General features: G+C 42.1%; 3 protein-coding genes across 6 annotated transcripts in view; 1 reads left to right on the plus strand and 2 right to left on the minus strand.

The window, feature by feature from the left end:
• Positions 1 to 157: 157 nt before the first annotated feature.
• LOC108097583 (chloride intracellular channel exc-4) lies at positions 158 to 9139 on the plus strand. Its single transcript, XM_017199972.2, has 4 exons — positions 158 to 508; positions 7729 to 8238; positions 8684 to 8794; positions 8867 to 9139. The coding sequence occupies exons 1-4, from the start codon at positions 422 to 424 to the stop codon at positions 8942 to 8944; spliced, it is 786 nt and encodes a 261-aa protein (XP_017055461.1). The 5' UTR covers positions 158 to 421; the 3' UTR covers positions 8945 to 9139.
• Positions 9140 to 9759: 620 nt separating this feature from the next.
• On the minus strand, positions 9760 to 11233 carry LOC108097582 (nucleoside diphosphate-linked moiety X motif 8). The gene is made up of 2 exons (XM_017199971.2): positions 10861 to 11233; positions 9760 to 10566 (listed from the first exon to the last, which is right to left on the minus strand). The coding sequence occupies exons 1-2, from the start codon at positions 11142 to 11144 to the stop codon at positions 10002 to 10004; spliced, it is 849 nt and encodes a 282-aa protein (XP_017055460.1). The 5' UTR covers positions 11145 to 11233; the 3' UTR covers positions 9760 to 10001.
• Positions 11234 to 11451: 218 nt separating this feature from the next.
• Positions 11452 to 25546, minus strand: part of LOC108097622 (diacylglycerol lipase-alpha) — a 29720-nt gene continuing 15625 nt past the window's right edge. Inside the window, exons 3-16 of one of the 4 annotated variants that reach the window (XM_017200038.2) lie at positions 23505 to 23599; positions 23291 to 23397; positions 23132 to 23236; positions 22967 to 23068; positions 22632 to 22809; positions 22065 to 22484; positions 19867 to 20391; positions 19667 to 19808; positions 19464 to 19568; positions 19259 to 19386; positions 18218 to 18241; positions 16451 to 16583; positions 14612 to 14742; positions 13735 to 13756 (exon numbers count right to left, since the gene is read on the minus strand). In XM_017200038.2, the coding sequence (XP_017055527.1) occupies positions 13750 to 13756; positions 14612 to 14742; positions 16451 to 16583; positions 18218 to 18241; positions 19259 to 19386; positions 19464 to 19568; positions 19667 to 19808; positions 19867 to 20391; positions 22065 to 22484; positions 22632 to 22809; positions 22967 to 23068; positions 23132 to 23236; positions 23291 to 23397; positions 23505 to 23599 (2202 nt within the window). In that variant the 3' untranslated portion in view covers positions 13735 to 13749. Of the gene's footprint in view, positions 13757 to 14611; positions 14743 to 16450; positions 16584 to 18217; positions 18242 to 19258; positions 19387 to 19463; positions 19569 to 19666; positions 19809 to 19866; positions 20392 to 22064; positions 22485 to 22631; positions 22810 to 22966; positions 23069 to 23131; positions 23237 to 23290; positions 23398 to 23504; positions 23600 to 25546 lie in introns of all 4 variants that reach the window. The other 3 variants (XM_017200035.2, XM_017200039.2, XM_017200037.2) reach the window with 3 other exon arrangements.

The following is a 25546-nucleotide window of genomic DNA, read 5'->3' on the forward strand; positions in this document are numbered from 1 at the left end:
TTCTAAGTAATTCTCTTAATTATTCTTTTCAAATCTGGTAATGCAGAGTGAAAATAATAACAGCACAGATTACCGAAAGTTGGTATATACTGTCGACCACCATGGACTTCTTGCGTTAGGTTATTTTCCAGACGCATGCGGGTATATGCGGCTGCTGCCAAAAACGGTCACTTAATCGTCAGTACGCTTCAGAGCAGCGCGCATCAAATTTTTTTTGACACTGAGAGGATAGCTTGTTCTTCCTCCTGCCCCCAGTCTACGTGTGTGTGTGTAGTGTGCCCCAGTATTTGTGCGTAAGCGTGTGTGTGTGTATTGGCAAAGAAAATTAGCACAACAAAAGCGAAAAGGAAACGAACACGCACGCACCTCGTCACGCGGATAAAACTCTTCGATCCCCGATCAGATCAGATCAGCAAAAGCAATGTCGTCCGAAGTGGAAGCGCAGCAAAGTCAGGAGACGAACGGTACCAGTAAATTCGATGTGCCCGAGATAGAACTGATCATAAAGGTAAGCGAATTACAGCGAATATGGCAAAATTTGCATATGTACATACCTGCACATCGTTTTCCATTTCGCTCTGCGCAAATTTTCATGCAGAGTGAAAATGCAGCAAAAGCAAACAAAGGCAAAAACAAGCAACTGGGAAAACTGCCGTTCGTTCCTCCCTCTCCTCCTCCTCCCTTTTTCTCCTTCGTTTTAGACTTCTTCTCGCTTTGGCACTTTGCAGTGTGTCACATTTGGTTAAAACGAACAGAATACGTTTAGCACCCCCTCCTCGTTGCGCCCCTTTCGCCTTGCGGTTGTTCCTAAGCATCGCCAAAACCGGTTCTCTCCTTTTTCTCCCCATCGCACAAACACACACATACACTTGCACATCTGCACAGAACGAAAATTTTTACATATTTTTGATTTAGCAATATCTCTATACTAAAGTAATTCAGATATGTAAAGAAGGCTTCAAATTGCTACTCAATGTGTTTTAAACTATGTATTTGTTCTTTGAGTCCAGGTTGGGATAGTTTTAAAATACCTCAGTTCTTAGATAGATTAGTACTTTAGATATTTAATAATAAGGATTAAATGATATCATTTTCTAAGTTGTGTAGTGCTTTGTTTTAAAGTATTGAATACATAAATCTATTTTCGAAACGAAACAGTTTGTTTAAAGATTTTATTCATGTGTAACTGATCGAGTGTGTGCAAAGTCTGCAATTTCTGGAACGTAACTTATTTCTGTGGTTCTTATCTGTTAAAACTTTAATCACATTTCATTGCGCCAATTGCTCAACAAATGCTCCTTCTTCTTCTTCATAGCACTCCGTAACCCCCACCTTCCCCACTGCTACATGTTTCTCTGTATTTGTGTGTATGAATTAGAGGTTTTTTTTTATCTTTTAGTGATTTCTAAATTTCTTGACGCATACGTCATGCCCCTCCAAAGAATCGAAGAAAACAAACAGCTAGAACCTACATTTGCGGTCAAGATGTTAGAATTGATAACTAGTTGCGGTCGGTTGTTTCCCCTAATATGTTTAATTGGATGAAACACTTTAATGAATTAAATTTTGGAATTTTTTCGATTTTCTGTGCTGAAGTCAAAACCATCTTTGCAAATACAAAGCATTTCTTATCAATTTTGTGGGACGCCAGGGAAAAACTTGTGATACAATACTTGTTCATCGCCTCAGAAAACTAATTTAGAAAATTGAGTCAATGGAATTCAAAGATTACAGCAGTGAGCCTTCAGTTATTTATAGGTCGCAATTTGTGAGCTATCATTTTTCCCGCAATTGTAACTCGAGCATGACTCCTCTTAACTTCATTTTTTTTTTCTGTTGGTTCCCACTGTTTGCCGAAGTAATTGTAATTGTTTTCGGAACACTTTGGAGCCCTGCTGTTGTTGATTCTATTGGCAAACTCGACTCAACTCAACTTAGCCACTCATCCAGCCCACGCAAATGGAGGCCGCACCTCTCGAGTCGTCTGCCCATGACTAATTCCTCACCTTCCAGCACCTCCCAATACTGTACAATACCATATTATACCATTTCGTTCCCAAAAAAAAAAACCCACTCGACGCCAAACCAAACGCTATGAGCAATCAGTGATGGGAATGGTTAGTACTTGTTGTTCAAGCCAGGGCACAAGTCATATTCCCAATATAGACATTTTTTTTGGGAAAGGTAATGGTATGGGTAAAATATGATTGCAGACTTAACTTTAGAATTCCAAACGATGCATTGGGGTAAACTTGATTAGGTACAAAAGTAATCGAAAGATATCACACCCTAAAGGAAAACCAATTGAAATTCGATGAGCCATGGCCAAAATGTCGGTGCATGGAGCCCCACTCCCTTTTCCTGTTGTCGTGGGAGAAAGTGCTTGAAGGCACCTGCTGTTTTTTTTTTTGCCTGGAATTCAACAAGTAAAAAGCAAGAGTTCACTTTTCCAGAAGAGTGACAGAAGCATCTTTGACATAACTTCGCACAGCAACGCACTCCAAACAAGGCCCATGTGAAAAGCCATTTCCATTTCCCAGCGAAAAAGTGAAAGTTCAATTTGCGGCGCCAGAGGAAAGCTGTAGTTGGTGGTGTCGGAGCTAAAAAGTGGGAGCTATAGATCCAACCATATTGCTGGGGATCGTGGCATGCCTCTCTGTTCCGCGCGTGCAGGCAACAAACAAATACAAATGTGTTTTCTTGTTTCGTTTGTTCGCTTGCGGGGGAAACAAAACAATCATTGAACGCTAAACAGGTTTTTCTCGTGCGCGCTTTTCCGCCTCCTTGGCTTGGCTTTGGCTTTGGCTTTGGCTTTTACTTCGGTTTTTGGCTTGGAAAACAAGGCAGGCCAAAGCCAATGCCTTACCCTCGAGTCATCGCCCACGCGAGATTTCCAGAAATTGGCCATGCCATCGAATCGAATCAAAACAAAGCGGCAATCAAAACAAAAGGCGATTCCCTGCACGCAAAAAAATCAGCCGTTAACTTCTATTCTATCATCAGTGCAGTTTTGAGCACTTGATATTTTTTAGTTTCAATATATATAAATATCAAAATACATACTACTGAAATCATTGGGCAGATGAATATTTTATAATAAATTTTAGTAATATAAATATATGTTTCTGTGCTGCACGTTTCTATTCTCCCTAAGAATAACTTCCATACAAACTCTATCTTATTTAGTACCTTTTGTTAAGTCTGAACAACGCAAGCAATTGTCCAGGTTTAAGTTGTGTTGAGTTGAGGAAAATGCGCTTCTTTGTTGCCACTTCAACAGCAGCAAAGAGCCGAGATGAAAAGGTGCACTTAATGCAAGCACAGTCATCGTTCTCACATAAAGGTCTACAGGGTTTTTAAAAGAGAAAGAACATGCCATAGAAAATAGTTACATTTCAATTTTTTTCTTTTGACACATTTGTTTTGCTAAGTACTAAATGTAACTATGCATTAATCAAAATGAAATAATTAAGTCACCTGAAAATGATGATGTACGATTCTTATGTTGTCCGGAAGTTCGAAATTATCTAGAACCCACTGTACGTGTCTTCCTTGCTTTATTTATTTTGTGTGAATGTGTGCAAATGTGACAGATGAGTTTTTTATTTTGTTGTTTTTTTCACGCCCCCACGTGCTTTTTGTGGGTTTGTGTGTGTGAGCGTTGGTGTGTGACTGACATTTTAGCAAAGAAAAACACGCAAAGGTTTGCCAACCTCCTCACAATCCCGCCCCCACAATTTCCCCCTTTTTGCCTCACAAACAGAGCATCAGTCTTCATTTACAATCGGTTGTTTTGTTTATCTTCTCGGTTTATATGCGTTTCTTAACTACCTTTCGAAACCGACTTCCTACATTATTTATTTCTGTTAATTGCCTAACGTTTTTTCTGTCGTGCAGCAATTAAGTCAGAATAGCTCTGGAAATAATTTAGCTTGAATGAGAATTCCATCACAAATAGGGTAAAAATTCCTCGACAATAACTAATTTTTCTAATTAAAGAATTTCGCCTTGAGCTCCAAGATCTAAAAATAGTTGTGCAATGTGTTTGATAAAAGATCCTTCAAAAGTCTTGTAATTTATGGCACAAGAAGTTGAGTTATTCTGAGGTCGTTGGAAAACCCATTAGCCCATTAAAAATTTGTGGGCCAAGATATGCCGGCTGACTTCAACTGCCATGCGACCACTTGGCCTGATTATAATTCTATTATTTTGGCTATTACTTCACCAGCCATCAACCATCATCGTCGCAAACTGCGGCGATAACTTCCGCCCGACTTTTGATAAGATATGGCAAACAGACATCTCCCTGCGAGTGCGGGTGTTTCTATGTTTGTTGTGTTGCCCAAAAAGAATCGAAAGCAACGGGGATACGAAGAAAGCTCTCTTCAAGGTTGACATCTGGCCCCAACATCATCACGATTATAATTAAATTATTGCGCTGCAGCTGTCAGCGAACCGGTTCCCAAAATAAAACCCATCCAACGTCTAAAATCGTGGAGGGGCAAAACAGAGTTGGGGGCAAGCAACCATTTCCACCAATTTCATTTTCGTTTACATTTACGATTTCACGTTGCCGTCGCAGAGCTTACAAATTTCATTTTATTTGACTTTACTTAGCTTCTCTGTCTCTATCTTATCGCGCCACGAATTTACAATTAAAAGGAAAACAAATCGAAGATTTTGAGTGCGCCTATTCATATGTACGTGGGCGTACAGTCGCGGACAAAATGGAAGAGCTAATGAAATTTATTTAAAACAAAAACGCCCACTGAAATAACACAGTATTCTGAAATAATAAAAGGCGTGTTCTCAACTTACGTAAATACTAATAATGCAAAAATTGCAGTCATTGATAACAATAAATAATAAAGATAGATAAGATAAGTTATTAAATGAAGACTAAATTGAATTGCAATTGAAAAATAATACAAATAATAAAAACTTTAATCTTGAATTATGTGTTCAAATGTGTATGCATTATTTTGATGTCGTTTGTGTTTAGCTTCCACCACAACTTATTTTTCTCAAACGGACGTTGATATTGGCAAGGTATTTATTTTGCCGGCAGTTTTTATTAGCCAGATGTGGCTTATATAGTATATCTGAAGCATACGTGTACGAGTGCTGTGAATGGCACTTGACATTTGCTAACTGCTTTTCGGTTTGCCTTCCCTCGCTCTCGTCATTTCTATTTTGAAACGTCAATTGCAATTGGCCGCCGTCTTCGTCTTCGCTATTTGTATCTGTACTTGCTATCTGTATCTTTAGTTTTCCCATACACTTTGCATCTGTATCTGTATCTTGGCTTGGACTCTCAACTCGAGATGATTGCCTGACTGACTTCCACTGACCTTTTTGACGTTGCCACACATCGTACTCTTGGCTGTACAATTTCCATTTCCAACTTCTGCAACTCATATTGCAAACAAACTTGGTCGCTAGTGATGGCAAAAATCGGGATATATAAATAGGAAATTGTTTTTTTCAATAATCACACTGGAAATAAATAAATTTTATTTTCGTAGTAACAAATATTTGTTTTCATTGTGGACATCAAGTATACTTTTTTTAAATAAAATAAATTCCAAATTAACGCCAGTTTAACAGACTTATAACCCCTTTCATCAATGCAAAAATGGGCCAAAAAGTCGGGCAAAAAAATGCGGGCCAAGAAAATACGATACAAATACGAGCGGAACGAACCGAACGTTCGACTGAAAGTAATCCGGGTCAGTTGGGAATTTATGGAATTGCTATGGATGTGCGTAGACCAGGTAAACGAACGTGCACAGTTAATAATGTGTGAAAGAATACAAATAAACCGTTTGAGCACCGCAGCAAAAAAAAAAATGATACGAAAAAACCGCTCCCACAACTATTGTTGCTTTTTTTTTTTTTTTTTTCCACAGTTGATTATGTTTCTGCGGCCATGTGGGCTGGAAAATGGGTTGGGTTTGGTTTGGTTTGGTTCGGTTATTAAGCCATTAGCACACAGGGCAATGCTAATTAACTCCGTATTCGAAATAATATTTTAATTGCCCGCAATTGGTGCGTAAAATTTAATTTAATTGGAGGAGTTAGCGCACTTCAAATTAACAGCGGATAATTGTTGACGCCTCGTTATCCCATTTGTTGCTGTGTTTAATTTTACAATAATCTTTAGGGTATACATATTTAGATGGTAGATGTGGTTGTTAATGGTTCTCGACACATTGTTTCACTTTTGGGGAGGTCGAAAATAAAATGCAGCACTTAATTGGCACTTCATGGCCATTTGGAAGTTAGCAAATTGGAGTTTTGAATGCCAAACTTATGGCAGCCTCGTTCTCGATCAGTCGGTTGTTCGTTATAATAGTTTATCGTGTTTGGTTTTGAATTCATACTTTTGTTCTGTAACTGCCAACTGTGCGCTGTGTGCTGTGTGCTGTGTGTGAAAGCAACAGTGAAGGCTTATCTAACGAATACTATACAAATATGCACACTGCCATATACGCACATTGATTGCCCGGCGTTGGGGCCATTTGAAGTAAAGCCGGCTGTCGACGCCAGCAGAAACAGAAACAGAAATGGAGAAACATACATACTCGTGCGTTTGAACGGCAAGGCAAATAAAAAGGCTGGCAACGGCAATCAACAAGTAAACTTCGCGCACAGCTGATGACATCATCGTCATCGCATCGCATCGACAGCGTCGTTTTATGTGATGTGTTTAGCTGCTTCTCAGCTGCAGCAGCACAGTGTTTATTGGCTAAGGGGTTCAGCGAAACTGCAGTGAAGAAACGCGGACTCGCAATATTAAAAATAGTTTGTTTGCTCACCAAGAAGTCATGAAACTATTGCTAACAAACTTTCGAGTGGATTGAGTGAATATTTATATTTAAAAAACATAACCATATTTATCACTACTGCTATATCATAAGAGGAAGCTCTAAACACATAAATAAATCACGTACAGAGGAAACTTGTAATATGGTTAATCTGTTAATATTCGCCTTATCTTAGGGTGAAATATTTTCCGTACGATAGTGATGAAGTAAGGCCTAAAAATAGTCGCATCATGGCCGCTGTGGCTATTGGCCAATACTCACTGTTGGCCCGCTGCACTGTCATTGCCATCTATCTTTCTATCTGTGTATCTGCGAGTGTGCACTTTCCGCTGCTGGCCTTGGCAGTGCAGCGATGCAGAATTCTCGTTTGGCTTGGCTCGGATCCACTGAACGTTGGCGTCTTGGCTTTTGGGTCGCTTCCGGTCCCTAAAAACATCGCCAGGCGAACAAACCTCGATGGATGGCTCATCACGCGACGCTGAACACAGAACGTTTACGCCGATGATGTCACATGATCAAAATTATGTTGTTTTATTTTGTTAAAAATTTTGTTTGATTTTTTTTATCGGTAATTGCCGGCACGCGATGGGGCATTATGTCCATTAAGCGGGCAGAAGGCAATGTCCAATCGCTGGAAAAATGCCCAGTCCCGCGGAATGTGACCCACATTAACACTTGATGGGTATCGCGGGCATAATATATTAGTCAAATTTGTATAAATAAAATACCAATTTGTAGGCACTTTCCACTTAAAAGCTTCCGTTTCAGAAAAACCTTGATAAACACGTTAGACATTTTCCATTTGAATGACTTCCTTTTCGTTAAAAGCCTAAATATGTTAGCACTTATTATCTGTCCAATTTGAATATTTTCTAATGTTGGCTCCCGATTTAATTTCTAGGCCTCCACCATCGATGGCCGACGGAAGGGCGCCTGCTTGTTCTGCCAGGAGTACTTTATGGACCTCTACCTGCTGGCCGAACTGAAGACGATCAGCCTGAAGGTGACGACGGTGGACATGCAGAAGCCGCCGCCCGACTTCCGCACCAACTTCGAGGCCACACACCCGCCCATCCTCATCGACAACGGGCTGGCCATCCTCGAGAACGAGAAGATCGAGCGGCACATCATGAAGAACATCCCCGGTGGCTACAATCTGTTCGTCCAGGACAAGGAGGTGGCCACGCTGATCGAGACCCTCTACGGCAAGCTCAAGCTGATGCTGGTGAAGAAGGACGAGGCCAAGAACAACGCCCTGCTCTCGCATCTGCGCAAGATCAACGATCACCTGGCCACGCGCAACACGCGCTTCCTCACCGGCGACACCATGTGCTGCTTCGACTGCGAGCTGATGGTGCGCCTCCAGCACATCCGTGTGGCGGGCAAGTACTTCGTCGACTTTGAGATCCCGGTAAGCACTCTGGGTTCCCAAAAGCAGGACAAATAGTAGGGTCTTCCTAGCAGCCTTTCTATAACTCATATCACACGGTTAAGTCGGACCGATTGGTTACTCGCAATCCACTTTTGTCCACAAAGAGTCATTAGCTTATTTGTAAACGGATACGTCATGGAAATTTTTATTGATTTAACCCCTACTTTATATGGTAGATATTTTACTATTTTAACGGAAAGTAAGGCTGTAAATCTAAAGATATATTTTTGACTGATAAGAGAGCCACTTTAATTTGAGAATTTTAATGAGCGCTGCAGTCGTAAGCCATAAACGGGTTTAAAATCACTTTTAATAGACGTTGGCAGAGCAATTACAGTCATTAGCTCCACACTTGTTCAGAATCGATTCAGTACACCAAGCAGACTTTTATGACTCACCATTCCCCGTTTCCCGCTCCTTGCAGACGCATTTGACGGCGCTGTGGCGCTACATGTACCACATGTACCAGCTGGATGCCTTCACACAATCGTGCCCGGCTGATCAGGACATCATCAATCACTATAAGCTGCAACAGGTATGTTTGATTTCGAAAATATGCACACATTTCTTTGCAAACCTTTCGCTAACTTTCACCGCCTCACCACAGAGTCTCAAAATGAAGAAGCACGAGGAGCTGGAGACGCCCACGTTTACCACATCCATTCCAATTGATATTTCGGAGTAGGTTTCCTATGGAGCAGAGCCATGCAGCCACACATCAACTTATAGTATACAGCAACCACAATATTTTGGACAACTTTACAACAGCAGCAACTCTGAGGACTATACATAGATGTATACTTAACGGATAAACTACCCATGCATATATTATATATATATATATATATACCTACTATATATAACGAGTACATAACAAGCATAACAACAAGTGTTCTTTAAGCAGCCGCGTTGCCTTTCTCCAGCTATGCTTAATTTAAACCCTATTTAAACACCAGCCGCAACCAACCGCGCAGGCTTTGACTTACTTTGCCCGCCTGCATGTATTTTTTGTTTAATTAATAGTAAGGCATTTGTGTTTGATATACAGATGTCCGGGCGAACGCATGCATATTAAGCTCGCTATGTCAATTAAAATCCATCGATTGCCTGATGAGCCGCTTCTCGGTCTCACAACAATGTTTATTTTATTTTATTTTTTGTATTCTGCAAGGAGCTTTTATTTTTCGCATTGGAAGAAAAAATTTGTTTTTTTTTTGCAAAATTATGATTTTGATTTTTTTTTGCTCCCTGGCGCAAGTTGCCATTTTGTTCGCTTTTAATTTTTATTTAAATATTTGTATCGTAACAAGAAAAAAAAAAAAAAAGAAAATTAGAAGAGGAAATGAAGAGTATTTTTTGTATTTAAGTGAAAAATTACAAATAAAAACACAAAAAGACAAACCTTTTGTTTTTTATTGAGGGATTGGGATTTAGATTTGGTTGGGAAAGAATGTGGTTTTCGAGTTTCAATCTTTCAGATTATTGAGTTAAACAATCCACTTTAAGTTCAACATAATGGTCAACAGTTTTATTACCTAGATTTGTATAAATACAAACTTGAGCAAATATCGCTACGCAGTTCACAGTAAACATGTACACAAAAAAGAACACAATCAATTGTAGTCCATCGTTCGGTTGGACCGAATCAAAGGCCTTTGTCTGAGTTAATTGGTCCCAATATTAGTTAATATAAAATTGGGCCTAGCCTGAGTGCTGTTAGGGTCTGGTTCGAGGACGTCGCCTCAAGTGCGCATCGAGGGATCCGTGGCGGAGTGCTCGCGGTGATGCGGCAGCTTTGGAGGCAACTTAAATGGTCGAATGAACTTGATGTTCGTCTTGAGGTTGTCGGGCAGCAAACTGGGAGGCAACAGGCAGTGCAGGAAGAGGTGCGTCAGGTAGCCGGTGATGCCCCAGATGCGGTGGCGATCCACCACGAACACTGGTCCGCTGTATCCGCTGCGGAATTGCGTATGCCTGGTGGCGTGGGGCACCATCAGTGCCTGCAGTGGCACGCTGAACGCCTCCTCCACCTCCTCCCAGTTGATGCGCAGCTCGGAGATGCTAAAGTCGTGCACCACGCCCACCACTGGCACAATGGAGGAGGTCCGCGGCAGGACCAGCTGGTTGGCCTCGCCCCACACTTGAATGCGGCTGCGCGGCAGGCCGATCTCCTCCTCCGTTTCGCGGAGCGCGCAGTCCACGTAGCTCGCGTCCTGATCGTCCCGTCTGCCACCCGGAAAGGATATCTGGAGACTATGGCTGCGCAGGTGGCGCGATCGTCGCGTGTAGAGCAGGGAAATCTCGTTCCTGGAAATACAAACGTTGATAAGATACTGCCCATAATCTTGGCGCTTATTGTGGGCCTTCAGTTTTCGTTGGAAAAACATAAAACATTGGTTTTTTTTCCACAAGATGGAATTTCACATTAAAGTTAATGTTTCCAATGCTTTTTGGTTTTTTTATTTTGATATATTTTCCTAAATGGAAGTTTTGAGTTCAAAATAACTTCAAACGCAGTTCAAGGACCTAGTTCTTAGTCGGGTGTATCAGATTTAAAAAATATGAAATATGAAAAAGAGGACTCAAGTGGACTATACTTACGTTCCCCGTTCCTGGCAGAGAGCGATGAGGACCGCAGAGGACTGCTTCTCCCGGCGACTGGGCGTCAAGGACTTGGGACGCGGGAAGGCCGGCAGGTTGCGCATCTTCTCCATGCATCTCCGCAGGGATTCAGGTCCTAGAAGCTCGACGGGATTCAGCTGGTGGACATCCGGCGGTGCATTACATGATGTCGAGGAATAGAATGCGGCGAGGGATCTCAGCTGGCGGTTCAGTTGCAACAGGAGCTGTGCCGCCTGCCTTCGATTCGCCTGCATCAGTGACATCCTTTTCGGAATCCCCAAAGTTATTGAAACAAAGTGATGTAAACAAATGCAGACGCAGCGAACTTTGGAATTAGACAAAATTAAAATACCAAAATACCAAAATAAAAGGTATTTTACAGTGTGCTGTTGTGCGCACCATGCGTGCTGTTAAACAGCTGATAGGGCTAAAGACTCAGCTGATTTGTCAAAAAGCAAACCGTTAAGCTTTTAAAATAACCGTTGACCGTTAGAAAACTCATTATTTTAAAAATAATATTTTTTTCCACACATCCCCCTCTTTTTCAGAAGCACTTTTCATTTTTTAAAACGTTTTATTAAAATTTGTCGTCGCATGGGGTCCGGCTGCACAAAAAAATATATATGTATATATATTGCATTTATTTAATAGTAAACGCCCGTGTGTTAACGCTAAATGTTTTTCCTTAGGTAATCGGTATGCAAAATGTTAGTTTGTTTTGTATTGTGTGTGTCTTTCTTTTTAATTTGTTTTTTTTTTGTTTTATCAACTTTCTGGGTCGCTCGTATGAAAGCAGTGGCAACGGCATAATTGGTTACGAGATTTTGACGAGAGTTACGAGTTTCGGGTATACTATATCATCTGGTAAGGTACTGCTTGCAACTTACAACTATTAAACATTACTTTCGTTATTGGCGGCGGCCGCCACGCGGGTGCGGGTAAATTTGCTAATGGACGTGGGCGAACCGGAAGTGACGGCAGCGACGGCATCCAGGCGCAGCCCGGCAGCACTTCCGGCCGGATAGACGCACGCCTTGCCACGCCTGCGTCCCGCCGGCGAGCCGCCGGAGCACCTATCACCGATCTGCACCAAGCCACCGACAATGGGCATCTCGTCGCCGCGGAAGAAGACGAACTCCTCGGAGGACAGCCGCTTCCTCACCCTCCCGCCGACCACATCCGGTCGCTTGCCATTGCTGAGCGGCGACGGGGATGCGGGTGCCACCAGAGCGGGCGTTTCCATGCCACCACCGCCACCGCCGCCGCTTCCACCCACAACGGGCACAACGGGAAAATGCGACTCCAACACACCGGGACGCATCAGGATCTCCTCGAGATGCGGTCCACCATTCTGGCGGGCCGGTGTGCCGAATTGTTCCAACGAGGAGCTGGCACTGTAGAAACTCGTGTCCGTGGAGCCCAAGGTGTGGTGCTGGCCGGCCACTCTTCCTCCTCCTCCGCCTCCGCCTCCTCCGCCGCTGGAATTGCCACACTTGCCATGCTCGGAGCGCGTGCAACAGCCATGCTGGACATCCCGATCGCAGGGACAATGAGGACACAGCCGCAGACAGTCCGCGTCCGCCAGGATGTCGCTGTCGCTGAAGGTCAGCTTCTTGGGCGGCGGCGGTGCATTCTCCGGTGCTCCGTCCAGCGGATCCGCCGACTTGGAACTCTGCACCGCACCAGCACCGCCATGTGGCAGGAGTTGCAATCGCTGCAGGCTGTGCGCCGACGCAGACTCGAAGCTGTCGTCACTGGAGGAGCCCAGGCTGTGGGCAGCAAACTGGTCCGACTGATCCGGAAAGATGCGCGGAAAGGTGATGAACACACGGCCCAGTCGCTTGTACTGATCCAGGTTTCTCGTATCCTCGGCGCAGCCAGCCAAGTTCTCGGTGAACTTGGGTGCCCGCCGCATCACCTTCGGCGTGTGCAGCTGCGACTCGAAGATGTCCTCCAGCGGAACCTTTGGGGCGCCCACAGCGACTCCAACGCCGACGCCCATGTTTTGCAGATACCGCTCGATGCTGTTGGCCAGACTGATCGGTACACTGGTGCGCGACGAGACGCTGGAGATCTCCGAGAGCGTTTCGGGACTGGCCAGCGGGGCCAGGCCATACCAGTCGTCGTGGAGGAGGTCCACAGAGCCCGGCACCGCCGCCGAAGCATCCGAGGCACGGCGAAGGGCCTGAACTTGGGCCAGGGGCAGGGAACGCGGCTTCTTCTCGGAGTGCTGGCGACCCAGCAGCGATCTCTCGGGCAGCAAGGGAGGCGGGGTTAAGGCCATGTCGAAGGCCACCGCCTTGAGCCGGGGAATGGCCATCTCATCCGAATTGGGATGCGGACTCGAATTGGCATTGGAGTAGGGATCCGTTTCGGGATTACCGATCACGGTGGCCGTGGTCTCGGCACTCATCAGCGAGGGACTCTGCCGCAGGGCCACCGTGGCCAGGCTGTCGTCCAGAGCACTTGATATGTCGTACGGCGTGGTGGCCGAGCTCAGCAGGGAGGATCCCGCCGAGTGCAGGCGCTGCGCCGGCTGCAGCGGTGCCGCCGATCCGTTCGTGAAGGACGTCTCCAGGCAGAGCTTGTGCTGGGCCGTCGGCGTCAGGACGAGGCAGTTGCTCAGATTCGTGTAGGAACTTTGCGAGGGCCGCTTGCAGTGTTGCGACTGCGAGTGCGAGTGCGGGTTCTGCATTCGACTGGGATCCATTTCCATTTCCGGTTCCGGTTCGGATCTCATCGCATCCGTCGTCTCACCTTGACGGCTGCTGCATTGCGGCGGCTCCAGTTCCGCATCGTGGGCATCGTTCGATCCGGTGGAGAATGCATTGGATGTCTGGCGCTGCGGCTTGCGTGGCCCACTCGTTGTTACAACCTAAATGGCGAGTAGCGAGTAGGGAAATCAGTGGATCAGTGGTTGCCGGAACTCGCACTTTAAGCTTAGGTCTAGGCTTAAGTCCTACTGAAGTGTTTAACCAATTGGTTGATTGATAGGTCTGCCTTATATGAAGACCTTTGCAGGTTTTTGTGTAACTTGTTACCAATTTCAATAGCTTAATATTTAATGTAAAACTTTTTAAATATCCATTGTTGATCATAACTAATTCAAGACAGATATACCAATCAATCAATCCTGATTTATACAACTCCTAGTTACATATACAAATGCAGAAAGAGACGAGTAGATGTTGTTGCGAGCGAGAGAGTCAGAGCGAGCGAGAGTGGGATGCATGTATGTACAGTTTCACAGATGAGCGAGAGTGGAAATAGACAGATGCAAATGCATATAGCGAGTGGAGTGTCTAAAGTACAGTTGCGTCAAAGCTAAGCGAGTGGGATGTGGGTGTACAGTTGCGCATGGCTCGATAGATCGATAGTTCACTGTGGCGAGGTGTTGAGGTTGATTTTTTTTGAGGGTGGTTGGGAGCTTACGGGTGCGAGACACAATATCGAGTTTGGTTTTTCGTTGTACATACACAGCGGGTACGATTACATTTAGAGAGTTTAGTTTACAAAAATTGATAGGTTTGTTGTTGGTATTTGTTTGAGGTTGGGTTGAGAGCGGGAGAGAGAAATATACATAGAGAGAGATAGAGAGAGAGACTTGTAATTCGGTTGACATATTTAAGAATTTGATTTTGGTTTTAACGAGAGCAAAATGGAAAGTTGCTTTAGTCTTTTGTTTAATGATAACATTTTTTTTTATATAGAAGTTGACGGGCGGCTGTACCTGGTATCTGTATTTTGTGTTGTCGTAGTTGTTGTTGTAGTTGTAATTGTTGTAGTTGTAGTTATTGTCGTGTTATCATTACGTCTACGAGTGGTACATGCCTTTACGGTTCGATCTCTACAAGACACGACCTGTGCACATCATCGGAAGATCGGGTCACATACAAATCGGTAAGAAACGGTATTCAAATATCGGTTATCGATAATCGTTAAGTTTCATAAAAGAGGCAAAACAAAAGCATAATTAAGTACATCGGTGGTTACACAAGTTCGTCGCATATACAAATACTAGCTTTGGTCAGGATGGGATCATCTAAGGGCGGGTCGGGTTGAGAATCGATTCAGGGGTTTTATCCTATAGCCTGATCCACTACTCTCTCATTGCAACTAGCTCACAGCCGAGGCCGATACCTCCTCTTCCCAGCTCAGCAAAAGCGAATACGTTCCTCTACCATATAGCATAGTTTGTTTGTTTTTTTTTTTTTTTTTTTTTGCCATTCCATAAGCTTTACAACAATGTAACAACCATTCCCATGCAGCAGATATTTCTGAAGAAGTTGTGTGTATGTTTCATGGTTGTGTAGTGTTTGTGATTAAAGCACAACGAAAAGTCGAACTAAATAAACTTACCAAATTAAATCCACAAATAAGGAACTCAAATTAAATCATCATCTACTTGCTAGAAGTTCCAAACCGATACGATACTCTTCCATCTAATAGTGAATTTTCTTGGACATCATTAATCCATCGAAATCGGGTTCAACTGGACATTCTGGTGGAGTAGACAGGTCAACTTACAAACTGTGCCCCCAGTACAAATGTAATCGAAAGCAACAATTAAAATAAACCTTTTAAGTACGTACAAGTGTTTGTATATTCGTCATAGAAAAAAAAACAAATTGTTTAAACATTAAGTGAAATAGGAGATATTTTAAGGGCGTGAGATTGAGAAAAACGAAATGCAAATTACATCTGTTCAACTTATACGATAATTGGACAAGGGTTACTTAAGCAGTACAAACAAAATACGGGTATATCAATATAAATAGAAATATAAATATAACTTAGGCGTAATTGTAAACATTGAAAAGTCCATTGTCAATGCCTCACACAGCGATAAATACAATAGATTAACTGAATTCTTGGCTATGCATGTGTAGTGCTGGCTAAGTATCGGTTCTTTACTCTGGACATATAACATATATCAAAGCATAATTTCTTAGTTATCAAAACAAGGCAATAAATAAATACAAATAAATCAATGTCGAACAATTTAGCATTATTGAAATTATAAGCGATAGGTCGGCCTTAGACTAGATAACGTTAAACGTAATTGAGTTTACATATAATATATTGATAAATAGGCATTGGTGTAAATATGCTTGTCATGTGATTGTGGGGGTGGTGTTGTTTTTTTTTCCTTCTTTTTTTTGTTGTTGTTGTTTTTGGTGTTCGAGTGGCTCTTGTGGTTGGTGGTTGGTGGCTGGTGGTTTTGTGCTTCTGCGACCTCCAACCTTACGGCTACACTAGGGGCAAGGTACAGAGAGTACAGACAGTACGTTAGGCAATCGAGCCAACTAACTAGATCGGTGCTGCGTACTCTAGATATTCTAAGGGCTATAGTTAGACTATATACGGTTCTAGGACAACGACGAAGACGACGAAGAGGGGGAGGAAGTAGGGTGTTTTGGGGTGTCAACGATCATTCTCATTCTCATTCCATTCATTCTCGGTTTCCATTTGCCGTCCAAACACAATCAGATCTGATCCGATCCGATCAACTGGCTGTGGAATAACTGTGCACCGAGGAGCCGCGCTCGTCGTCGAACTCGGCAATTACCTTCTTGAGGGCGGCGAGGACCTTGTCGGGCATGTGATCCTGCAGCATCACCGGCGAGATGAGCACCTCATCGAAGTCCGTCGAGTCGGCCCAGATGGCCTGGTATACGGGCTCCCGATTCTTCAGCACGTTCCTGCAAAATACACAAGTTCTTCAATCAAATAGTGTTTTTTTCGGGGGCACTTTTATTAACTATCTAGATATGAATCTACTCCAAGGTATTACACACAGTTCTTTCAACTTAATTCCAATGAGAGACAATAAGGTGTCACAGAAATCTCATTTACGTTTTTGTAAAAACAAACAGAAGACTACAGTTTTAAAAAATGTGTTACCTATGCTAGAGGTAAGAAAACCTTTTTTTACTTATTCAAAATTTGATTAACTATCTACAAAAAAAGAAAGGCATGTATTACTACTTTTTTTACAAGTATATTCATGAGTAAACAGCAAGATTTTAGTTTAAATGTACATCAAAAAGAGTGGTTAATTTAATTGGTTTCTAAAATATTTAAAGATTACCAAAAATAGTAAAATGTTAATTATGGATTTAACTTGAATTAATTATGAAATTATATTTTAACCCTTTACATGGTGGTGATGCATATCTGCATCATACCGTTCAAATTCATTTATTTCTCAACGGGCGTTGCAAAACTTTCTGAAATCTTTTTGATGCAGTTCAGAAACTTTCGTTTTTTACATAACAAGTGTTAGTCACTCAGAATTCTGTCCAATACTCAACAGATAATTACTTTTCCCGCCAATTTGGTGAATGTGGAAATCTGAACTGGTTGTGCAGTTTCTTATCCAAATTTAAATATAAAAAAAAAATGTATAGTTAATTTAATTTATATTTATAAACAGGTAAAATTTTATTTAGTTATATATTGTCGAGTTTTTGTGTTTGTTGCATTATAATACGAATAAATCAACAATTTTGCCTTGTTGCAGATATGCAGTAAAGTAGCTTTACACATAGAAAAAATAAGGTAAAACCAAAAAAATTAAAAAAATAAAAAGAAGTGTATTTTTTATTTTCACTTATCTACCAAACAAAAAAAAAATGAAGAAAATCGGAGTTATTGCCATGTAAAGGGTTAAGATAAGAAAAGATTTATGTGACCCTGCTTAGAGATAAATAAGTTTTTAATCTAAGATTCCGGAGCTAATATCATGCTGGTCCTGCTTTATTGATCACAATTTATAAGGCTCAAAACTGAAATACTAGAGACAGCGAGTGAAGGAGATTGTATCTAATAGCCTTTTACACAACCTGAATTTCTTCCGATTTTTGGGAATTTTTAATTTAGTTATCTTTACTATTTGTCAGATATTCCAAAAACCAGAACTCAGATAGTGTAAAAAGAGTTAAAGGGGGAACGATGCATGCACCGATGAATCATGCAACAAAGATTCTAGAACTCTTCGAACGGAAAACAAATAGAACAGAAGAATTCGCGGACTGCCACTAGTCAACACACAAACCAAACAAGCTAGGACACAGAGAAAGTGTGCGGAATAGAGAGAAAGAGAGAGAAAGGGCGAGCAGAAACACGGGCAGAGTGGGATAGACATAGACAGAGAGAGACAGGAGAGATAGAGACAGATAAAGATCGAGTTGAGTTACTGCAGCGCTGCTCAAGCTCTTCTTCTTTCAATCTTTTGGATGCGTGTGTGCGCTCGTATCTGTATCTGTGTGCGATGCGATTCGTGTGTGTCTGTGTGTGCGATTGTCAATGTGGGTGGGTCTGTGTGTGTGCCTACCTCCAACCACTGTCGTATTTTTGCCTGAAAAACATTTTGGTAACATTATTTTCTTTTCTCATTGACGGGGATTTTTTTTTTTTTTTTTTTTTTTGGGACTTGGGGCAAACAGAAATCGGTCAAACACGTTCAGCAACACAAAAATAACGAAACAAGACAGAATTCAAACGAATATAAACAATAACTAGTGAAAGATATCGCTCGAGAAATCCGCCGAGTGCAGTTACTATTTTTTATATCCTATCTAAATAATATTTCTTAAGATGTTTAATAATACTCCAACTTTCCATTTTCTTATTAATTTTTTTCTTTTCCCCCCTAATAAAGCTGTTATAAACTGAATCTACAAAAAAATTAAGAAGTATGTGTTAATCAAAATTTCTCCCCCCTAATGACTCAACATTCTTTAACTTCAGACTGTCTCCCAAGAAAGCCCTACTTTGGGAATTCCATAGCGGCGCAGTCTCTGTATGTAATCGAGTTACAGCCAACGAAATGGGGCACTTGTGAGCTCAATAACTGAAGCAGCACGTTCCGGCCATAAGTTACGTGGGTATGTAAATTCGTGGACCTCAATTAGAGGCTGCCAACGAACCGCAAAGGGCCCGACCTCCACAGAGAGTTCAATGCTCCCCTTCGCCCGATGACGAAAACGAGATCATCACCTACGAATGGGCGAGGCACTCTAGTAGTCGAAGCCATGACAATCCAACACTGACGTCATTTGGCGAATGAATCACATGCGGATCAGCTTGACATTTCACTTCACTCTCAAGCAAGCGATAAGCTTCCATTCCTCGATTATCGCACATCAATTAGCACAGACCTTGGCCAGAAACGGATCGCGGATCACGGATCGCGGATCTCGAATTGCGAATCAAACAAAAACATCAACAAATAAATCATTTGTGGGTCAGGAGGTCGGGTTGCGAGACCGAGGAGGAAACAAATGCGGATGCGACCAGTTGTGTTTGGCATTTGTTTCCAGCCCGTCGGCTCATGGAAACAGGGAAGGGGACTCTTCGCTTGAGCTCTACTCACTCGTCGGGTTTGGGATGGTGTCGCACTATGTGAATGATGCGACCGGGCGGATATAAGGGCTGGTGCAGGGTTAAAGCTATCGAGCTGTCCGTCGGATGCGCACTGGTCGAACGGGCAGTGCCGCGTTCCTGAAATGGTTGGATAAAAAAAGGTATTTCAAATCAGTTCAAAAGGTTATGCATTTTGGAGGGTAAATAGTAAATACCTCCTGGTACTGATTGATGTGCGTGTCCTGGCCAGACATGTTGACCACGGAAGTGGGCTCCGGTCCACAGCCACAGCAGATGACCGAACAGGAAATGGTCTTCCACTGAAACAATTCAATAAACGAAATTATAAAAAATATTATAAATGTTTATAAATTCTTCAATTTAATTTTACATTTTTTAGTTATATCATTTAACATACCTTTGGATCCACGCTGCGCTGAATGGCATTGATGAGGTCCGCTCGCAGGGCTTCCATTTGGTTGAGACCGATTCGCGGAACAACGTCCTTGCCCAAAACCACTGAGGTGATAAATGACTTGGAGTACTCCACGGCGGGCATACTGAATCGGAAAACCCAATTAATTAATATAGAAATTGGAAAAACTAATGGCTACCCACCTTAGCAAGCCACCGGGCGGCGAGTAACTGAAACACTGGAGCGTTGGATGCTCCGGCTTCAGGAGGATGGCGAGTATGGCCGCTGTGCCGGCACCCAGGGAATGACCCACCAGGACCAGGTCGAAGGTGTGCGTCTGGCGGTCCGGATTGCGCTGCAGCGCCTTCTCGATGAGGTTCTCCTCCTGCAGCTTGTTGCGTATGTAGATGGCCGCCTGCACCATGCCCTTGTGCCCCAGCCAGTCGTCGCGCGGCGGCTGAAGGGGCAGCACCTCGCCCTCGGCATTCAGGTCCGTGAGGATGTCCTTCATGCTGAGGGTGCCGCGTATGCTGATCACCACCGCCCGGTGGGTGTAGTCGACGGCCACGAAGAATGGCGTCTCGCCCACGTCCACGTGATAGGTGGCATAAACGATGTCGATGTCGCCCAGCTGCAAAGTCTTCTTCAGCGCCGCATAATTGCACAGGCAGCAATTATCCTGAATTACCTCCGTGTCGTCGTTACTTCCACAACAGCAGCCAAAGCACCTGCAAAGAAAAGATTCCCCCCAAAGGGTTCAATTTAGAAAACAACGAATTCAAAAAAAAAAACAAATAGAAACGATTTAAATAACTACCTGCAACTAACAAACCTTGTAGATATTTAATTTATTTCTTGCTAAAAACCAATCTCAGCCCATCATATTTGCAATATTTTAGGTTCTGATCGCTGAGCTCAGCAAATAAAGAGATTCCATTAAAACTTTTCACTGAAGCGTACAAAAACCCTAACAGGTTGAGACCAGAAAAAACAGCGTCATGCGAATTTCACATAAAACTGCTGTGATGTAAAAAAGTTTTACGGCGCTGTATTTGCTTTTATAACCATTGCGTGCAGGTTAATTTTGAGCATTCATATGTGCCGAAGCATAATGGGGACTGTTTGCAAATGTACATAGGAAAACTTTTAAAATTAAATAAAATTTTCCTTAATACTTCGGGAAAAAAATATGCGACAAAATTTTATTTCATTTTCTTAGCTAAGAAAAATGTCTGAATAAAAGGATTATTGAAGGAAGCAGGTTTTACCGCCATAAATAGGGGATACCCCATACAAAATATTTTAAAAAATTAAAAAAAATTATTTTTACAATTATGCAACTGCTTTCTGAGCCTAGAAGAAGTAAAGAAAGTGCCTTCCCCGCCAAAATAAAATGGCATTTGACTGTTGTATGAAGGTTTGTACCACAAAACAAGAAAGGAAGCTAGCTTCGGCAAGCCGAAGCTTATATACCCTTGCAGTCATCAAATATGTCGAACAAAACTCATAAAGGCTAGACAACATCGAAGCTAAGACGATTTTTCTATTCATTTTCCATATTTTTGACTATAGATCATATGGGAGCTATACGATCAAATTTAATTCGTAATTCAAGAGTCGTAAGAAAACTGTATATTCCAAAAATCATACTTGTCTGATGAAAAACAACGATGTTATAATTTTATTTCCATTATTTCTATATAGATTTTTCGATCTTTCCTATGGCAGCTATAAGATATAGATGACCGATTTTTATGAAACTTTTTTCTCAATATAAACGTTGTTAAAAAACTTTATATTCAAAACTTCATGCTCGTGGGATAAAAAACAACGATGTTATCAATTTATTTCCATTAATTCTATATATAATTTTCGATCTCTCCTATGGCAGCTATATGATAGAGTTATCCGATTTTGATCAAATTTAATCCGAAATTCAATGACAGTTAGAAAACGCCATCTTGAAGAATTCAAGTCGATCTGATCAAAAACAACGGAGTAAGAATTTTTTATTTCATTCTCTCGTATGGGAGCTATCCGATATAGTCGGCCGATCCGGCCCGTTCCGACTTATATACTGCGTGCAATAACTACACACATTTTGGGAAAGTTTCAGCGAGATAGCTTTAAAACTGAGAGACTAGTTTAGGCAGAAACGGACAGACGGACAGACGGACAGACGGACAGACGGACAGACGGACAGACGGACAGACGTACAGACGTATTCCGATTCTACTCGTGATGCTGATCAAGAATATATATACTTTATGGGGTCTGAGGTGTCTCCTTCACTGCGTTGCAAACTTCTGGCCAAAATTATAATACCCTTTGCTCTGCAAGGGTATAAAAAAGGAAAACTTGTAAAAGGCAAAGAATTGATTACCATTTACCCCGTACTCACTTCAGTTCCGGCAGCAGGTGCCACATCTTGCTGCGATTGATGATGACGTACATGGGCCAGCCGTAGGCGCCCTGGGCGAAGTACATGTAGTGGATGACCGTCTGAAAGAAGTCGTAGTTTTTGGCATCGTTGAGTGCTAGGAACTGGGTTCGCTCCGTGATCGGCACGCCACTGAGAAACTCGTAGGTGCCATTCTTGCGCTGCCGCACGATGGCCTCCCGCTCGAGTCGCTGGAACTTGCGGAGCAGGACCAGTCCGGCCACCACGTCCGATGGGACCACGTCCAGCTCCCGGAAGAAGTCGCTCAGCAGGCGGGCGATGTCCGTGAAGGAGTTGCGATTGCGCTCCGAGGAGCCCATGCAGCAGAACAGCAGGCGGCACCGATGGTCCCAACTATCCTGGTAGGCGCGCATCACTTTTCTGCGGATCAAAAAGGGGATTAAATAACAGCACATTTAAATAACTATCACACATAAAACTAGCCTCAATAAAATATGTTAAATGCAGAAAGTTATTATGTTCTAGATAATTATTATATTCGGAGATTTGAGAGGACGGAAGACTCACCTTTGCCGCCAGTTGCGATTCATGCTGTTGCTCCTCTTGTAGTTGAACCGAGATTCCGTCTCGCGCATCGATCGCTGGTACTTCTTCATCTTCACCCAGGACCTTCCGGCCGCATCGAAGGTGCACCATATCGTGATGAGGGTGATCACCACCAGAGCCCAATTGCAGATGATGATGGCTTTGAAAAGAAAAAAGGACAAATAATGGGATAAACCAAAATGGTTTTTAATATGAAGCCTGAGAGGTACTCATTAAAATGAATACACATAAATATAAATCAAAAGTTCAGATATATTTTAAGTTCATAAATAAAGACTCTATAAGTTATAACTCACCTATGTATACTTTTTTGGGATCATCGATTGGCGCTGTGGTGTAGTAATGCCCCAGCCAAACGGATCCCACTCCCAACCAGGCGATATCGAACAGTATTACCACTAAGATAAGAGAAAAATAAAATATAATGATCATAGATCTAAGGGGTCTTTTGGATAACTTACAGCTCTTGAGATATATCCAGATGTTGATCGAGGTGCGCGCCTCGGCATCCAGAATGCTGCCACGCATCGAGATCACACATATACCTATTTCTACACATATTGAAACTGTGGGGGAGCATATCAATACACAATCTTTCATGTTGGGTAGAATATACTTACAAAACAGTATCAACAAGTAGCCTACTAGATGATAGAACAATAATTTTACGCTTAAAATTCGTGTATTATACTCAAAGATAACCAACGAGACGCTAACAATCACAAAACTGTCACAACAATTGGGATTTTTTTTGCGGAGGAAAAAGAAGAACAAGAATTGCATATTTATCAAGAATTTGGGGGATAAGAAGGAGTATTTTAAGCGCTTACTCACCATATAAAATGTATCGTCAGGAGAAATGCGCCCGGCACCACGAGATCATCAGAGCCCACAGACCAGCGACGTCTGAAGACCACAAGTCCAGGCATCTGGAATTGGGAATAAATAAATATAAGTTTTAGTTCAATTTTATATGAACATTTCAAGTTACCCACTTGGGATTACTAAAAATACGCCGCAAATTGCAAAAAAATGCTGATAAACGTAACCATGTAGATTATGTTTCCCAAATTAACAGTCCAAATACTTCATTATCAATCGCTTCATTATCAAACTGCATGAACAAAAGCAACACTGCGTATGAGTAATGACCCGAAAGCCTGATTGATCTTAAGTTTATTACTCATACGCAAAGTGTCATTACTTGTTTTTGCAGACATGATGTACAAATTATTTTTGAAAACCCCAAAAATGATTGAGTTCAAAAGAAATTTAACATTTTACAGAATATTATTTGTGTAGCCATAAAAAGAGCCACACTGCGTATGAGTTATGAACTGCAGACATTATCGCGTATACGCAGAAATTAAATACAAAATGAATATTAAATTTGCTATTTCCGTATGGAAAGTATTAGTTTGAGCAGTAACTAAGCAACCGCAGTCACAGCTGTTCGAGCAGCGCGCGATATGAGCTCGCAGCTTAAAGGACAGATTTTTGTGCTCTTGGCGCTCCTGTGAGCTGCTGCTGCAAATCGTAATCCCCCCGGGAAAATCAGGGGCAGCCGTAGCAGTGTTCAGATTCTAACTGGCAGTACAGTCATGCCTGCATGCAAATATGCAAAGCGAACGACTTTAGACAGCTTAAGGTTCCCCTTCGAACTGCGAGGGGGGATAACCTCCCCACAGTGCAATGTAAAGCAAAGCATAATCAGGGTTAGACATGAGCAGGGCGTGCTAAAAAGGGGGTCAAATAAGTCTACACAGAAAGAAACTGGTAATATGAACCTCTTAACTGGAGGTAAAAACTCAAAAATGATCGAGAAATCAATACATAACTCTTAACTCAATAAAATCCTAAGCAAATGGAAATATTCTTATTTTCTATAAACTGTTTGAATTAGCTGCTTATTGTTATAGTTGACAATTCTTGGCCCATTAGGCAATTATACAACATTGTGTTGCTTTTAATAGATCAGCTAATGCGGCCATTGCAAAAAGCACTTATGTGCCTATTTTAAAATGCCTAATACTCGTTTCGGATTTGACACACTTGTCTAATAATAATTCCCAGCTAATAGATATTCAATTGAAACCAGTAGTGCCATTCCATTTTCCATTACTTTCTCTGTGTGCAACAACTTGTTCGGTGGGTGTGAGCCATCAGGTTGGGAGAGCCCCACCATAATCGCTGGCTTGACATTGCATCGGGGTCCGATAAGTCGGGACTAACATGGGATTCGTACAAGGGAATGCATACTGATATTTGCATATCCGGACTCTGATTAACTTGACTTGCTAATGACGCCAAGACATGAACACCCACCCAGCGGACTTATCAGGCACGAAAGTGCCAGTCAAAATCAATACATCACTATATGGTAGTTCGCATTTGCCAAATCACCATTCGATATAGCATTTTTAAAGACTTGGCCAGCGCCTCGTCGATTAATAAACTTTACGATCTCCGTAAATATAAACATAAACAAGCGAATAATAAACTTGTTGAGTTCCTGGACTAGAGCTAAATATCAAAAGATAAAAACCAACACCTTTCGAATGCAAATGGTATTGCTAATATCCAATACAACAGCATTTATAGTTTAATAATAATAAAATCAATTAATACAGCCAACTACAATTGCTGATTGCAGTTTTACTAATCACAATAATTATAATTTTCCGATATTTAAAGAAAATAAATCAAGTAGTCATTGCGTTAATTAAATTAGCTTATACATTGCAAATGGAATAGCTTGAGTAATTGCATATCAGCAAGACATCGAAAGTTGCTAAACTATTAAGTTAATTTACATACCCAATTCAAACGATATTTGCAGTGTGCGTGGAGAAATATAGCACACAATATAAACAGAC

This window comes from Drosophila ficusphila, unplaced genomic scaffold, assembly GCF_018152265.1.
Source record: "Drosophila ficusphila isolate 14025-0441.05 unplaced genomic scaffold, ASM1815226v1 contig_197, whole genome shotgun sequence".
NCBI classification, from domain to species: domain Eukaryota; kingdom Metazoa; phylum Arthropoda; class Insecta; order Diptera; family Drosophilidae; genus Drosophila; species Drosophila ficusphila.

Bases quoted from the DNA above. Each gene is read 5' to 3' on its own strand.
- LOC108097583 (XM_017199972.2), top strand. From the start codon at position 422: ATGTCGTCCGAAGTGGAAGCGCAGCAAAGTCAGGAGACGAACGGTACC. The intron at 509-7,728 runs GTAAGCGAATTA...TTTAATTTCTAG, and splicing joins AGATAGAACTGATCATAAAG to GCCTCCACCATCGATGGCCG. The intron at 8,795-8,866 runs GTATGTTTGATT...GCCTCACCACAG, and splicing joins ATCACTATAAGCTGCAACAG to AGTCTCAAAATGAAGAAGCA.
- LOC108097582 (XM_017199971.2), bottom strand. From the start codon at position 11,144: ATGTCACTGATGCAGGCGAATCGAAGGCAGGCGGCACAGCTCCTGTTG. The intron at 10,567-10,860 runs GTAAGTATAGTC...TTGTATTTCCAG, and splicing joins CTCTGCCAGGAACGGGGAAC to GAACGAGATTTCCCTGCTCT.